General features: G+C 40.6%; 1 protein-coding gene across 5 annotated transcripts in view; it reads left to right on the forward strand.

Annotated features, from left to right (window-relative positions):
* The first annotated feature begins 363 nt into the window (after positions 1-363).
* Positions 364-17,454, forward strand: part of mbtps2 (membrane-bound transcription factor peptidase, site 2) — a 57,562-nt gene continuing 40,471 nt past the window's right edge. For 2 of the 5 annotated variants that reach the window (XM_059967725.1, XM_059967721.1), the window contains exons 1-6: positions 364-498; positions 5,796-5,944; positions 9,745-9,883; positions 11,718-11,821; positions 12,580-12,707; positions 12,822-12,940. In XM_059967725.1, the coding sequence (XP_059823708.1) occupies positions 388-498; positions 5,796-5,944; positions 9,745-9,883; positions 11,718-11,821; positions 12,580-12,707; positions 12,822-12,940 (750 nt within the window). In that variant the 5' untranslated portion in view covers positions 364-387. The other 3 variants (XM_059967722.1, XM_059967724.1, XM_059967723.1) reach the window with 3 other exon arrangements.

Raw genomic sequence — 17,454 nt, forward strand, 5'->3', positions numbered from 1 at the left:
AATCTAACTTTTAAATTGTAGTTTTGTTACTTTTGACGTTTGAAATTTATACCTACATGTAAGTAGTACTGTTACTGAAGTGTCAGACATTTGTACTGTATTATCTGGCTGTAAAGCAAATGAAAAAATTGAATTTCTTTACTATGCAAGTAAATAATTTACGTTTACTTATGTGCATTTTTCTAAATTTAGGGCCCCTTGATAACTCATGCTACTGGCCGCGCACTAGCTTAATCTGGCCCTGATTTTAGGTATAAAATTACTGTACATCTATATAAAACTATTAGATCTCCCTTACCAACATGGCCACCGCCTTGGTCAGCTGGCACTTTACCAACATGGCGGGCCGGACGTAACGCTCCGTAACAACATGGCCGCCGTTGGGTGATGTCACCTCCTATTTGGCTGGTCATTTCCGGTGTGATGGTGCCGGCAGCGGCTGTTTTGGGCCCGGTGGGTGTTTGGTGCGTGCTGTGTCTTGTCGACTCGGTGTTGAAGGTGAGGCGGGTGGCCGCGAATCCTGTCTCAGCCACCACGGACACGGCAGGGTTGCGCCATTCCTCCGTGACCCTCCTCTTCCCCGCCCTCACTTGTAGCGATCGACTGCATTGACCCACTGAGGGAGCAGCTCAGCTAGGATCGCTGGCCGAACAACCTGTTTTCTTGCTGCATGACGCTATGACCAGTCCCTCGAGTAACCTTGGTCTTTCATCCACGTCAGTCCCTGGGGCACAGCGCTTGAGCAGGTAGAGCAGGTGAACTGTTCAATACCAACCTCTAATGATGTCTGTATGGAGTTGGTATGTTCTCCCACATCCCATAGCCATTCAGATTGGTAGGATAACTGGACACTGTAAATTGTCCCTAGTGTGTATATGAGGATTAGAATCTGGGAGGAGAATGTGGGCAACGGGATTAATGTAAATGACTGAATTTCATCTATTTGCAGATAATTTCTCATACTGTGCACTGATGAACGCTCAGGTCTTTAGAAATGCTTTTGTAGCCTTTTCTGGCTTCACACATCTTTACAATTCTTCTAAGTTCTTTTGCACATAAACAGATCTGTCTTGAGAGGAGCAGGCTCTGTAAGTAGCCTGACTTTGTGTCTTTTTTTATAGGGCAGGGCGTTTCTACAACCCACACATCCAATCTCATCTCATTGATTAGAACACCTGATTTCAAATAGCTTTTGTAGAAGACATTACCCTAGAGGCTCACATACTTTCTTGAACTTTGAATGTGATGTTTAAATGGTATACTCAGTATTGACAAGAAATACAATTGTTTTTGTGTAATTAGTTTAGGCAGATTGTGTTTGTCTATTATTGTGACTTAGATGAAGATCAGACCACATTCTGTGAGTAATTAATGCAGAAAAACAGGTAATTGCAGGGGCTTCACAAACTTTTTCTTGCAACTGTGCTATCCTTCTCAATCCATTCTTCTGTATTCACCCTGTAACCATAAGATACAGGAGCAAAATTGGGCCCTTTGATCTATCAAGTCTACACTGCCATTTCATCATGGCTGATCCATTTTTTCTCTCAGCCCCAATCTCCTGCCTTTTCCCTGTATCCCTTCATGTCGTGACCAATCGAGAATATATCAGCCTTGGCCTTCACAGCCACAGTAACAAATTCCAGATTCACCACTCTTCAGCTAAAGAAATTCTTCCATTCATCTCTGTTCTAAAAGGACGCCTCTCTACTCGGAGGCTGTGTCCTCTGGTCCTGGAGTTTCCCACCATAGGATACATCCTCTTTCACGGTCACTCTATCAAGGCCTTTCACCATTCGACAGGTTTCAGTTAGGTAATTTCTCATACTTCTGAATTCCTGTGAATACAGGCCCAGAACCATCAAATGCTCTTCATGTAACAATCCGTTCAATCGTGGAATCATTTCGTGAACCTCCTTTGAATCTCTCCAGTGTCAGCACATCTTTTCTAAGATAAGGGGCCCAAACTCGCTCACAATACTCCAAGTGAGGACTCACCAGTCCTCTATAAAGCCTCAATGTTACACTCTTGCTTTTATATTCTAGTCCTCTTGAATTGATTGCTAATATTGCATTTGCCTTCCTCGCCACAGATTCAACCTCCAAATTAACCTTCAGGGAATCCTGCACAAGGACTTCCAAGTCCCCTTGTGCCTCAGATTTTTGAATTTTCTCTCCATTTAGAAAATAGCCTATCTACTCCTTTATTTCTTCTGCCAAACTGTGTAACCATACTCTTCCTGACACTCCATTCCATCTGCCACTTCTTTGCCCATTCTCCTTCTGTAGCTTCTCTACTTCCTTTTTGGCATGCATTTTGTTTTATCTCCTGTTGTAATTTCCAGGCCACATCCTTACTATTGTTTGAGGGTATATTTATAACTCCCATCAGGATCTTTTTACCCTTGAAGTTCCTTAGCTCTACCCACAATGATTCAACAGCTTCCGATTTGACTTAATAATTTTTTACCAATAGAGCCATGCCACTCGCTCTGCTTTCCTGCCTGTCCTTTTGATACAATGTGTATCCTTGGACATTAAGCTCCCAGCTATAATCTTCTTTCAGCCATGAATCAATAATGCCTACAACATCACACATGCCAATCTGTAACTGTGCTGCAAGTTTATCTCCCTTATTCTGTATACTGCATGCATTCAAATACAACATCTTCATTTCTGTGTTTACCCTTTTTGATTTTGTCCACCTTTTACATTGCAGCTCATCCTGTTGACTGCAATTTTGCCCAATCATCAGCTTCTCCATTTGTTTGATTACACATTGCCGCTGTTTGTAAACCAACTACCTCATCCTCAGCACTATCACTCCTGTTCCCATCCTCCTGCCAAATTAGCTTAAACCCTCCTGAACAACTCTAACCAACCTGGCAGTAAGGATATTGGACCCTCCCGGGTTGAGGTGGAATCTGTCTCTTTTGTACAGGTCGTACCTTCACCAGAAGAGATCACAATGATCCATAAATCTGAACCCCTGTCCCCAACACCAGTTCCCTGCCATTTACCTGCCAAGTCATTCTGTCTTGCTCTCACTAACCTTTGATACCCTTACTAATCAAGAACCTATCAATCTTTGCTTTAAATACACCCAGTGACTTGGCTGCCACAGCTATCTGTGGCAATGGACTCCACAGATTCTCTACCCTGTGGCTAAAGAAATTCCTTTGTTCTAAATGGATGTAACCTCTATTCTGAGACTGCTTCTGGTGTCTCCCCCACATGGGAAACATCTTCTCCACATCCATTCTATCTAAGTTTTTCAATATTTGATAGGTTTAAATGAGATCCCCATCATTCTTCCAAACTCCAGCAAGTATAGGCCCAGAGCCATCAAATGCTCCTCATGCATTAAGTTTTTCATTGCCAGAATCATACTTATGAACCTCCTCTGGGGCCTCTCCAATACTAGTTCATGTTTTCTTGGATAAGGGGCCCAAAACTCAAGTGTGGTCTGACCAGTGCTGAATCAATAATAAGTTGATAAAGGGAGCAAAGTAGAATATGAGTTGACTTGTGAGAAACATGAAAACAGGGTAAGAAGTTTCAGTGTAGGTGAAAAAGGAAAAGATTAGCAAGGGCAACTTTGTACCCTTTAAGGAGGAACAGGAGAGCTTATAATGGGAGATAAGGAAATGGCAGAGAAATTAAACAATCCCTTTGTGTGTGTTTATTAAGGAAGGCACAGAAATCTTCCCTGACATACAGGAGTGCCAATTATAGAATTACCACTGAAGAAGTTAATGGTCATTTTGAATGACTACAGTACTGTGCAAAAGACTTAGGCATGTATCTATTGGTCGGGTAGCTAAGACTTTTGTACAGTACGGTATTTGTCATTGTGGAGCGGAGAGTGAGTTTGTAAACCTGGTGGGACCAAAGAATGTTGGAAATGACGAGTAGAGCGCTGTGGGATTTCTGGTAGAGGAGTACTGGGATGGGGGGGGGGGGGAACGCAGGTGCAGACACAGGCAAGATCATTTGATTCCAAACAATTGGTTTATTGATCATTGAATGTTTCTGATGTTTCTTGCACCCTTCCCGTTTTCTGAACCTTCTCCCTGTCCCTTTCCCACTCTCAATCCACAAAAGAGACCCATATGAGAATCGGGTTTATCATGAAATTTGTTTTTTTTGTGGCAGCAGTGCAGAGCAATACTTAAAATTACTACAGTACTGTGCAAAAGTCTTTGGAATCCTAACTATGGATCTGTGCCTGAGACTTTTGCACAGTGCTGTATATCCTAGAGTTGTTAAAGGTGACTATGGAAATAGTGAATGCTGAGATTATCAACTTGCAAAGCTCTATAGATTCTGGGGTTGTTCCTGTGAATTGGAGGGTGGTAAATGTGATTGTGCTATTAAAGGAAAGAGCAGGGAGAAAATGGGAAATAACAACTTTCTAACATTGGGGTGACTCTAATAGTTGGGAAACCGCTGGAATCAATAATAACAGATTGATAGCAAAACCCATTGCATCAACTGTGCACTTTCCTGTATTGTTGCAGCCTAACCTGCTTAGTTCCATCAGCAAATTCCAGCATCTGCAGCCATTGATAGCAAGACACTTGGAAAAGATAATTGGATTGAATAGTATGAATTAACGAAGAAGACTCGTGTTTGAATAATCTGTTGAGGTTTTTGATGCTGCATCTGAATCTGTGAATTTGGATTTTCAGAAGACTTTATTTAAAGTCCCACATTGGAGGATGATGGCATGGATTGAGAGCTGGTTAACAGAGATAATAAAATGATTCTTGCCAGGCTGTGCCTAATGGGGATTTGTCTTTTATCTCACATCGACAGTGATGATTAGGAGTTTGATGAGATTTGGTATGTCAACAAATACACTGAAAAACTTCTATAGATGTACCGTGGAGAGCATTCTGACAGGATGCATCACTGTCTGGTATGGGGCGGGGGGAGGGGGGGGTTACTGCACAGGACCAACAGAAGCCGCAGAGGTTTGTAAATTTATTCGGCTCCGTCTTGGGTACTTCCCTAGAAAGTACCCAGGATGTTTTCAAGGAGCGGTATCTCAGAAAGGTAGCATCCATTATTAAGAACCTTCAACACCCAGGGCATGTCCTTTTCTCACTGTTACCATCAGGTAGGAGGTACAGAAGCCTGAAGGCACACACTCAGCGATTCAGGAACAGCTTTTTGGATTCAGGATAATAAACCTGATTCTGATTCACTGTGTACTGTATATGGAAGAGGATCAAGTGTAACGTTTACTGATCACATTAAAACTAAAAGGGAGTTTGAGGAGGATGTAGAGGCTTCAAATGGTAAAGACTAGCAGTGACTGGTAACATACAGCAAATGGAGTACATAGTGGAAAAATATGAGGTTGTCCACTTCATTAGAAACAAGAGGTGTGCTGCACATTTTTTATCGGTGAGAGATTGGGGAATGTTGGTACTCAAACAGACCTGCCTGTCCATGTGCAACAATCTGCTGGAGAACTCAGTGGGTCGAGCAGTATCAACAGGGGAAAAGGAATTGTGACATATTGGGTTGAAAGCTTGCATCAGGACTGAGAGAGCCTTTGTCCCTCTCCCATCATCTACCTGATACTGAATCCTAGCTCCACAGTACCATCTCCCCCAACCTGACTGTCGTCTTTCACTCCTACTCTGTCAGTGAGCGGTAGAATCTGGGGAGAGCTTGTGTGGAAAATAAAATAGGTTTAGTGTAAGTGGGCGTAGACTAACTGTGTGGAGGGTCTGTTTCTGTCTGCATGACTCAATAAAACTGATGCCAGTCTTCTGAATCTGCAGTCGTCACCTAGTCTAAAGGTGTGGTACGAAGAATGCCTGACAAAACTTGGGATCAGCATTGCCCCTTTTCACATACGTTGGCAGTCAACTTTCTTCAACCGGTTCTTTTTAAAGATGGGACGATGGAAACCTCAGTTTCTGTACTTGTGGTAAGTTGAGTTATAAAGTTCCTCTTGAAACTAAGGCTGTCTAGATTTTTCTTTGGAAAATTCAGCTCATCAGTACTGGTCTGGGACCTCTCTGTTAAATTTCAAGTGTGAGCCGATGTGTTAACCGTACAAAGTTACACTGGAGTAAAGACTGAGAGCAATGGTGTTACAGAAATCCACGGCGAGCGTGAAGATGGAAACACTACCACTGAGGGTAGTTTCTCCGGCATTCATTCTGGATCCCGGCTAACTGGGCCAGCGGTTAATCAGGGCAGCCACTTATTTGGAACAATTCTTAAAGAACATAAACAAACTGAGAAAATACCCTGCATTGTCTTCATTTATCTGGGTCACTATGCTGGTAAATGGGGCTGCAGACTGTTGCCGAACAGATTCTAACTGTTGTCAGGTGCACGCCCTTGTGTGGCTGTTAGCCGCTGCACCATGCTTAGAGCGAACAGGTTTAAATAGTATCAGTTGCATGTGTTTGTGTTCAAAAAATAGTGAATTTTGTCAGATAGTTGGTGAGTAATAAATAGGAAGACAATACCAAATACAACCCCATTTCCAGAAAAGTTGGGATATTTTCCAAACTGCAATAAAAACAAACACCTGTGATATGTTAATTCACGTGAACCTTTACGTAACTGACAAAAGTACAAAGAAAAGCTTTTCAATAGTTTTACTGACCAACTTAATTGTATTTTGTAAATATACACAAATTTAGAATTTGATGGCTGCAACACACTCAACAAAAGTTGGGACAGAGGCATGTTTACCATTGTGTTACATCACCTTTCCTTTTAATAAAACTTTTTAATCGTTTTGGAACTGAGGATACTAAATGTAGTAGATTTGCAATTAGAAATTTTGTCCATTCTTGCTTGATTTGAGACTTCAGCTGCTCAACAGTCCATGGTCTCCGTTGTCTGATTCTCCTCTTCATGATGCGCCATACATTTTCAATAGGAGTTAGATCTGGACTGGCAGCAGGCCAGTCAAGCACACGCACTCTGTGTCTACAAAGCCATGTTGTTGTAGCCCATGCAGAATGTGGTCTGGTATTGTCCTGCTGAAATAAGCATGGACGTTCTGGGAAGAGACGTCGCCTTGATAGCAACATATGTCTCTAAAATCCTAATATACACCTCAGCGTCAATGATACCTTCACATACATGCAACTCACCCATGCCGTGGGCACTGATGCACCCCCATACCATCACAGATGCTGGCTTTTACACCTTTCGCTGATAACAATCAGGATGGTCACTTTCATCTTTGGCACGAAGAACTCGACGCCTGTTTTTTCCGAAAACTAGCTGAAATGTGGACTCATCTGACCACAGCACACAGTTCCACAGTCTTTCAGTCCATCTGAGATGAGCTCGGGGCCCAGAGAACTGGCCGGCCTTTCTGCATAGAGTTGATGTATGGCTTCCTCCTTGCGTAATACAGTTTCAAGTTGCATTTCTGGATGCAGTGATGGACTGTGTTAAGTGACAATGGTTTTCTGAAGTACTCCGGAGCCCAGGTGGCTATAATTGTCACAGTAGCATGACGGTTTCTTTGGCAGTGCCACCTGAGGGCTCGAAGATCAAGCAGCGATCAACAGTGGTTTCCAACCTTGCCCTTTACGCACTGAGATTTCTCTGAATCTTTTCACAATATTATGTACTGTAGATGTTGAAAGACCTAAATTCTCTGCAGTCTTGTGTTAGGAAATGTTCCTTTTGAACTGACTAACAATTCTCTCATGAATTTTGGCACAAAGGGGTGAGCCACAACCCATCCTTGCTTGCAGAGACTGAGCTTTTGATGGGCGCTACTTTTATACCCAGTCATGATACCTCACCTGCTACCAATTAGCCTGCTTAATGTGGAGTCTTCCAAACCGGTGTTACTTGAATATTCTGTGCACTTTTCAATCTTAACTCTGTCCCAACTTTTGTTGAGTGTGTTGCAGCCATCAAATTCTAAATTTGTGTATATTTACAAAATACAATTAAGTTGGTCAGTAAAACTACTGAAAATCTTTTCTTTGTACTTTTGTCAGTTAAATAAAGGTTCATGTGAATTAACATATCAGATTTTTGTTTTTATTGCATTTTGGAAAATATCCCAACTTTTCTGGAAATGGGGTTTGTAGTTTTGCTCACTGTGGTTTCAAGCATTCAAGCTTGGAGATGCCAGAAAAGGCCACAAGTGAAAATGAAATGATTTCACTACTTCAACAAGTTAGGAAATACGAAGAACTTAAAGGTATCAATAACCATCTCAAATGTTACAGTGCAAATGAAAATTTGGAGGATGCAATCATAGATAGTGTTGTCTGAAGGCACTAGGTGTCTCTACTGATTTTGTTCATTGCATGCACTGGATTAACTCCTCTGTTGATTACTATTAGAAATTAAAACAATTTTGTAGTACTGTAGTACTATTTGTAGTGTTCTAAATTATTCTGCATTTCATTTAAATACATAATTTGTTACTCAGTTTGTCTTCTTCATGCCCTTTTAATGATTTCAGTGAAACCAGCTAATTGGGGCGGCTGCTTAATTGGGCCGAAAAGTACTGGTCCAAGCATGTCGTACGCGCACATACACACACGCTCATGCGTGCTCACACACACAAACACGCAGAGACGCACACAAAATTCCAGTTAATTGGGACACATCAGGACCAGTACATTTTGGCCCAATTGAACAGCTGCCCCATTTAACCAAAGTTTCATGGTGAGGGTCTGAAATACTTTAGTCAAAATCGAAATCAAAATAAACAAAAATCACTGCTTTTTGAATCATCGGCCATTGACCCAAATGGATAGCATTACACAAAAACATGTAACTGATGCTTTTTAAAAACTGTTTGCTCCAAACATAGTATAGTGTCTAACAGCCACACAAGTGCACAAAACTGACACCAGTTGGAAACTGTTCGGCAACAGTCTCCGGTCCCAAACAAATGAAGCAAATCCCAGGTATTTTCTCGATTAGATTTTGTTCTTTAGGAGTTGACCCAAATAAACGGCTGATCAACCAATGGACCAGTTAACCAGAGTCCGCTGTGTATACATGCAAAGGATTACCTCTTGCATTACTATGGACTTGTCCCTGATTGTGATTTTGCTTGCACTTAGGTCTTGTACTGCAGAGTATAGTTTTCTGTTCACTATATTCTGACTGTTGTCTAGGAAGCAGATTGAGTGTGCTACATCGATAAGGAGAAGGATCAGAAAATTTACTGCTGTATTAGTTAACATCAAAGCACTTGCAATATTGGCAAAGGTACAGGGACCTTAATGTTTTCAAAAACCTCAGCACAACAACATGCTTGAGTAATTTTCTTTGCACTAGAGTATTGAATTTGGCGTCATATATAAATTTTGTATAACTTACATTCTGTGTGTTGTCTGAACCTATGTGCCCGTGGTGCTGCTTTAAGTTTTTCATTGTACCTGTACCGCACCGTACTTGTGTACGTAACAATAAAATCAACTTCAGTTCTCCTTCTAAGTCCCATTATTGATGTCCAGCAGACTCTTTACACATTCTTAACTATCGTGTTGTGGCTAGTGAATTATCAGGGATGATTTCTTCTTCCATGTCCTCAAAATTAACCTGTGGTGTTCTTCAGGATTGTATCATAGAAGTCGTATGAGCTTTCTGCTTACTTAATAAATCTGTAAACCTGACACCCTTCAGGAATGTGTCCTGAGAGGGATGCAGCCATTTACTTCACTTATTGTGCCTTGTCCATCATTGAAAGATGCACTGGGTCACTGACTATTTCTTGATCTCTAGGTTCAGTCTTGGGATGGGATTTGGAGTGGTCTTCATGTTTATCTCAATAATACTTCTAACGAAAACCCTGGCACAGACATTGGCGGTGATGTCAGCCGATGGGACAGTGGCTGAGAACAAACGCATTCTGCAAGTTGTGGTAAGTGGCCCAGGCCTGGGGAATGAAGAATGACTGTCATTGTTGGGGTGGGAGGGAGCAGAACAAAAATACAAAATGCCCAAAAAACCCTCAAAATCTTGATCAAGGGAGAAATTGTCAATGTTTCTGGTCCAAGACAATTAATCAAGACAGCCTCAGATGATTAATTTACAAAGCATCTCAACAAGCACTTGAATGCAATGAATGCATAAAGCTAATGCAGCTAAATGGGTTAACTAAGATGTACGTTGGGCAGTAGAGACATGATGGGCTGAAGCGCCTGTTTCTGTTCTGTATGACTAAATACCGGAGATAGTTGAATTCCTTGTCCCTGGTCCCGTGGCTTGGTTGGAACAGTGTAGGAACCAAGTTGGAATGGGACAGAGAACTCAAGTGAGAAGCTTTGCATTATTTGGATGTCCTTCAGTTGAGCTTGGAAGACAGATGAAGAGTGGTGCAAGGACAACTAGAAAGCCACATGACTGGTTGTTCCCACTCAGCAGTGAAAGCATAATGTAGGAATGGAAAGATGAGAATATGACAATGGAGAGGTTAAAAAAGAAGAGTTTTCTCAGTAAGTGTTGTGTCTTTAAAGGCCAGAGCTGTCTGTCTGTACTAGAGGACTGAATTGTATGTGATACAATCTTGTTACTGTGCCTATTATTACCTCTATAAACTTGTGCTTTTTCCACGTTCTTGTCACCTTAATTGTTTTATTTCTCATCATTAGGCCTATGCCTTCATCTGAGAACGAGGCAGCATCAAGTTCAGTATATGTACTTTCAGTATATGATAATTTCATTTGATACTTATCACCGGGATTGTTTTGCAGAAATCAACTTGTCTGTCTATATGACCACTCTGTCTAATTTGATGTGACAGCTCTGTACCTGAAATGAACGATGACTGTAAAGGGAGTATGAACAGAGGCAGACTGAGGATGGAGGACTCAGCTGGAAGCTTTGTGCATTGTTTCCATCTCTTCCAATGGGGTGAAAGGTGACAGAAGAGCCAGATGTCTGCGATACCACTAAAGAACAAAGGTGTAAAACACCAATTCTTAAGATACTAGTGTGGAAGCATATGAACCAGATGGTTGCAAGAGGGTTAATAATTGACTACATATCCTTGCTGCAACACCACCAAATCGATCAAAAATCCATAACCTCTGGAAGAGATTGATCCTTATGCAGTTAGGGTTGAGTGTGTTTTTAATTATTCTCTTTATCTGCCTCCTCCCTCTGTGTAACCAAGCAGAGATCATGGAGAGTTACTGAACAAGAGAAAAATTTATAAAAAGCAATTGTAAGAAAGGAGATTTGAGCCAGTTTGTTTGAAATCTGGGTGTTTTCCCTTAAATGTTCCCTTAGTAGTAAGATGATAAAAGGATTTTGCTGTTAACAGTTGGTGTGCTCGAGTTACAACTAAAAGAGTGAAGCAGTTTTAAGAAGTGGATGCCTTGACTTTCACCCGAGTTGCCAGATACTTGACCCACATGCATTTTCTCCAAGTAGCAGTCAGATCAGAAGAGATTTGTTAGTTGTCTGCAGCAGGGTTCTGATGCAGAGTCTTGACCCAAAACATCAGCTATCCCTTTGCTTTCAGATGCTGCCTGACCTGCTGAGTTCCTCCAGCTGTTTGTGTTTTGCTCCAGTCTGAGCATCCGCAGTCGCTTGTGTATCCAATGAACTAATAATGGTGGTTGTTCTTTGTAGGTCAAGGCACAGACACTAAATATTGCTGAGTCGTCCCCACAGCACCCAGTGCTATATAAGACTTTACAGACCATTTGACTTCAGAACAATATATTTACTTTTCTTTATAATATCTGCAGGTGCCTGGTGTTAACCTACCTACGAGCCAACTGGTATATTTTTTCACTGTGATTCTGATCAGTGGGATTATTCACGAAATAGGCCATGGGGTGGCTGCAGTCAGGTATTGTCTCTACTGATTCACTTTGCTCCAGAGATTAGATGAAATGTTTTCCCTCTTTTGGGGGATGTGTTTTTAGTTTTATTGTTTTCATTTGTATGGGTCTTCCTGTGGGAACAGTGGGTTGTATTGGTTGGCATGTGCTTGGAGAGAACATTAAGGTGGTGTTTCTTCATGTTCATTATCATTCACCCAAACAGTGGTAGGTCAGTACAAAGCCCAGATTCTGTAGGCTCCCACAGTTCATGAAACGATTGGGAGTTGTAGTGGAGGAAATATGTCTCTTTGCTGAATTTATTCTCTTGGTCTGAAAATGAAACTAGTGTGTTATTTACCAAACATGAAAGACTTGCTCGATACTAACTCAGAACTGTGTGCCTCAAATCCAGCTGCTATTCACCAGTCCTATGTAGCATGAGTTTCAAGTCTGACTTTGTACTCAGGCGGTATAAAAGTCATAGAGTTACTCAGTTAGACAAGATTAGTGATGAAGAATATGTTTGAAAGTGGTCTTGGATTTATTTTCTTTACTTGGAGTTCTATCTGTTGGAATGCTTTAGAGACAATACAACCAATGGTACTTGGGAAGTTAATTGATGCAAAACACTGAAGCTGTATATTCACTGGACTAAGCTTTTTTTTTTGTCTATATCTCAAGACCTCAGCCATTGCAGTGTAGTTTGCTAGAAATTGATTTCAATGCTTGTCAAGCAGCAATTAGTCTGGTGTTGAATTGAAATGTTTTTTTTTACTGTGTGCAGGGAGCAAGTGAGATTTAACGGCTTTGGAATGTTTATTTTTGTTGTCTATCCTGGGGCATTTGTTGACCTCTACACAAACCATTTGCAGTTGATTTCCCCAATTCAACAATTACGAGTATTTTGTGCAGGTAAACAATAACTCTCCAAATATTTTGATTGAGAAGAGTTAAGATTGTATTTAAAACTGGCTTCATTTTTGGACTGCAAATTTAACAGTATTAATTGTTCCGCTCTTTTGGCAGGAGTATGGCACAATTTCATCCTGGCTTTGATGGCTTTACTCATCCTGTACTCATTGCCACTCTTTCTCCTTCCCTTGTACTACACTGGAATTGGGGCATTGGTCACTGAAGTCACAGAGGTAATTAATTCATCTGAGCTAATGACAGACGTGTCTAATACTAGATGGCTTAGGTTTACAATGCAGAGTAAGGTTTAAAGAGGATCTGAGAAAGAGTGTTTTTCATTCAGAGGGCAGATACAATGTGGAACACACTGCCTAAGAAGGTGGTGGGTTCAGATGTCCTGCAACATTTAAGGAACACTTGAAACACTAAGGCACAATAGCTGATGGAACAAGTGTTGATGAGTCGGGCAATTGATAGTCTCATGGTCATGCTGTGCCAAAGGGTCTGACTCTAAAACTAGCGATGACTTACAATCACATCTGAATATCAAGTGTAATAGGATTATACCTAAAATTACAATAACTTCTATTGCTTCAAACAAGGTATGTTTAATAGAGCTGGCAATAACTAAAATGAACTTAAGGCATGTCTGATGGTTTCTCTCCTTTTTCTTCTTTAACTTCAAAGCTGATTCATTTTAAGGAATGAAAAAGAACTTGCTTCTGAAAATGCTTCATCAGGCCAAAAAATGGTAATATGGTGATGTTGACAGCAGAATTAGAGATATATGCTGCTACACTCAGCAGTGCTTGATAACCTGTTAGAGGAATAGGTAGATACTTTATTGATCCCAAAGGAAATTACGGCGTCACAGTAGCATTACAAATGCACAGGTATAAATATTAGGAAATAACTAAGAAAGAAATAAAAAATAAGTTCTCTCAACCAGGCTAACAGGAGGGGATCATCACTTCCCCGGGTATAGGTTGACTCATTATAGAGCCTAATGGCTGAGGGTAAGAATGACCTCATATATTGCTCTTTGTAGCAAAGCAGTTGTCTTAGTCTATTGTAATCCCAGGGGCTGAAACATCTTTTGAGTGAGTATATAATGTTCCTGCTTGCGATTTATCTGCACAGGTAATTGCAGTCTGTACAGATCATTGGTACCATCTGCACAGCTCATCTCTGCCAGTAAAGTTGTTCATCTGGTAGTTCCATTTGCCTGAGTTTGACCCATGTCCCTCTAAACCAGAGGTTTTTAACCTTTTTTTATGCCATGGATCTCTTTGTCAGTCTGGTGAAGTCTGTGGACCCTTCTCAGAATAATGTATTAAAATCTGTAAAATAAAATACGTAAGATACAAAATAAACCAATTATATTGAAATCAGAATCAGGTTTAATATCAGTGGTGTGTGTCATGCAATTTGTTAACTTAGCAGCAGCAGTTCAACGCAATACATAATAAGATAGAAAGAAAAAAAAATAAATCAGTAAATCAATTACAGTAAATATATATGTGTATATTGAATAGTTTAAAAATTATGCAAAAACAGATTAATATATATATTAAAAAAGCGAGGTAGTGTTCATGGGTTCAATGTCCATTCAGGAATCGGATGGCAGAGGGGAAGAAGCTGTTCCTTAGTTGCTGAGTGTGTGTCTTCAGGCTTCTGTACCTCCTTCCTGACAGAAGCAATGAGAAGAGGGCATGCCCTGGGTGATGGGGGAGGGGGGTCCTTAAAAATGGGGATCACCTTTCTGAAGCACCGCTCCTTGAAGATGTTATATGTACTACAGAGATGAGTACCCAGGATGGAACTGACTAATTTTATGACTTTATGTACCTTCTTTCAATCTGTACAGTTGCCCCCCCCCCCCCATACCAGACAGTGATGCAGCCTGTTAGAATGCTCTCTATGGTACATCTATAGAAGTTTTTGAGTGTTTTCGTTGACAAGACAAATCTCTTCAAACTCCTAATGAAATATAGCCAATGACTTGCCTTCTTTACAGCTACATCAAAGTGTTGGGGCCAGGTTAGATCCTCAGAGATCTTACCACCCAGGAACTTTAAATTGCTCACTCTCTCCACTTTTGACCCCTCTTATCAGGATTGGTTTGTGTTCCCTCATCTTACCCTTCCTGAAATCCACAATCAGCTCTTTTGTCTTACTGACATTGAGTTCCAGATTGTTGCTGCGGCACCACTCCATTAGTTGGCATATCCTGCTCCTGTACACCCTCTCATCTCCATCTGAGATTCTTCCAACATTGGTTGTATGATCAGCAAATTTGTAGATTGTATTTGAGCTATGCCTAGCCACACAGTCTAGGCTATAGAAGGAGTAGAGAAATGGGCTAAGCACATAGTCTTGCACACACCCCAGAGGTGTACCAGAGTTGATCATCAGCGAGGAGGAGATGTTATTACCCGTCTGCACAGATTGAGGTTTTCCAGTTAGGAAGTCAAGGATCCAATTGCAGAGGGAGGTACAGAGGCCCAGGTATCAAAATATTTAAAAAAAATACAGTTATCAAAATATATTTTTTATTAGTTTTTTAATACATTTTACAGATTAAAAAAACCCCAAATCACAATGAGGAACATTAATACAGTGCAAAATTAAGCATACAATGACAATATGATACAGAGAAAGAGAATTTTTAAAAAAAGCACCTAAATTGAAGACAAGTAAACTTAGTATCCTCCCCAGGCCCCACAACACAAAAAAAAACTCCAGACCAACCACAACACAATATAGAGAATATAAATCAGGACAATCAAACTCCCAGACTGTGAATACACTTAGCAACAGAGGATAGTGATGCCTAGTACCAGAAAAAAAAGGAACTGAAAGCAAGGGACCGAAAAGAAAAAAAAAACCCTAATCAAGAGGAAGGTTATGAAAGTACTCGATAAAAGGTCCCCAGACCTTATGGAACTTTAGGTCTGAATTAAGAACTGAATAATGAATTTTTTCGAGGTCCAAGCAGGCCATAATGTCGTTACGCCATTGAGCATGCGTGGGCGGGGCAACATCTCTCCATCTAAGGAGGATCAAGCGTCTAGCCAGGAGAGAGGCAAAGGATAATATTCGGCATTTGGTCGGACTCAGACGTAAATCTGTCTCGCCCTAGAAACTGAACAAAGCAATTAAGGGGTTTGGTTCTAGGTGCTGATTCAGAATATACGATAACGTAGTGAAGACATCTTTCCAAAATTTCTCCAAGCTAGGACAGAACCAGTACATATGAATGAGAGAGGCCACGCCCCTCTTGCATTTATCACAGAGCGGACTAATGTCAGGGTAGAATCGAGATAGTTTAGATTTAGTCATATGGGCTCTATGAACAATCTTAAACTGTAAAAGACAATGGCGAGCACAAAGAGAGGTTGAATTAACCGATTTAAGAATCGAGTCCCAGCTCTCATCAGATAAGGAGGTATTTAAATCATGCTCCCATGCCATTTTAATTTTATCCACAGAGGCCCGTCGTAAGGCTGCTAATTTATCTTGGATAATTGATGTTAAACCTTTACCTAGTGGATTAATGGAAAGGAATAAGTCCATAGCATTTTTCGCAGGCATTTCAGGAAAGTTAGGAATTAAAGGAGCAATAAAGTGTCTAATTTGGAGATATCTAAAAAATGAGCATTGGGCAGATTGAACTTAACAGAGAGCTGCTGAAAAGAAGTGAAGCGATTATCAATGAAAAGATCTTCAAAATGTCTAATGCCCTTCCTATACCAAACCTGGAATGCTGAATCGTACGTATCAAAATATTTAAAAACCAAATTTGTGATATAGTAGTATATGTACTTCTTCATTAACTCATTAAATAATAAGACTATACATTTTAACTATAGTCAAGTTACAATTAAGTTTTATTTTTTTGAAGACATCAGTGTGAAGTCTGTTGTTACTTTGCTTGAATAAGAACATGAAACTGTGAGGTAGTCTGACAAAGCAACATGCGTGTCATATTGGACATCCAATTGATTTTGATTTTTTGTTTTAATGGTTACAAGTGTTAATGTTTTTGTATGCTTTTTAAGTAATTTGATAAATTTGCAAAGAACTAAGTAATCTGAATGTTTATTAAGTGAAGTGTAAGATATTCAAGAAATTTGTATGCCAAGTAAGTAAAATAAAGCAGGTTATACAATTTATCTGAAGTGTTAACACTGTTAATGGCTTTTAAATACTTGGATCTATGCCCCTCATGACTTTAAAAACCTCTGTAAGATCACCCCTTCACATCCTCCTTTCTCAAGCCCCCAGTCCAGGCAACATCCTTGTGAATCTTTTCGGCTTAATCACATCTGTGGTGACCTGAACTGTGCACACAATGCCCAGTGTGTTTAACCAACAACTTGTTCCAAATTCAGAAGAAATAGATCCACTCGATGTACCCTGTGTAATCCCAACATAATATGATAGAATTCACCCTGCAGTTTGAGAGGGAGAAGCTAAAGTCAGGCGTATCAGCATTACAGTGGAATAAAGGGAATTACAGAGGCATGAGAGAGGAGCTGGCCAAAGTTGATTGGGAGGGACACCAGCAGAGATGACAACAAAGCAGCAATGGCTGGAGTTTCTTGGAGCCATTCAGAAGACACAGGATAGATATGTCCCATGAAGAAGTATTCTTAAGGCAGGGTAACGCAACTATGGCTGATAAACTGTAGGCAAAGGTCAAAAGAGGGCAAAAGTTAGTAGGAAATTAGAGGATTGGGAAGCT

The sequence above is a fragment of the Hypanus sabinus genome, chromosome 4 (genome assembly GCF_030144855.1).
Source record: "Hypanus sabinus isolate sHypSab1 chromosome 4, sHypSab1.hap1, whole genome shotgun sequence".
NCBI lineage: Eukaryota > Metazoa > Chordata > Chondrichthyes > Myliobatiformes > Dasyatidae > Hypanus > Hypanus sabinus.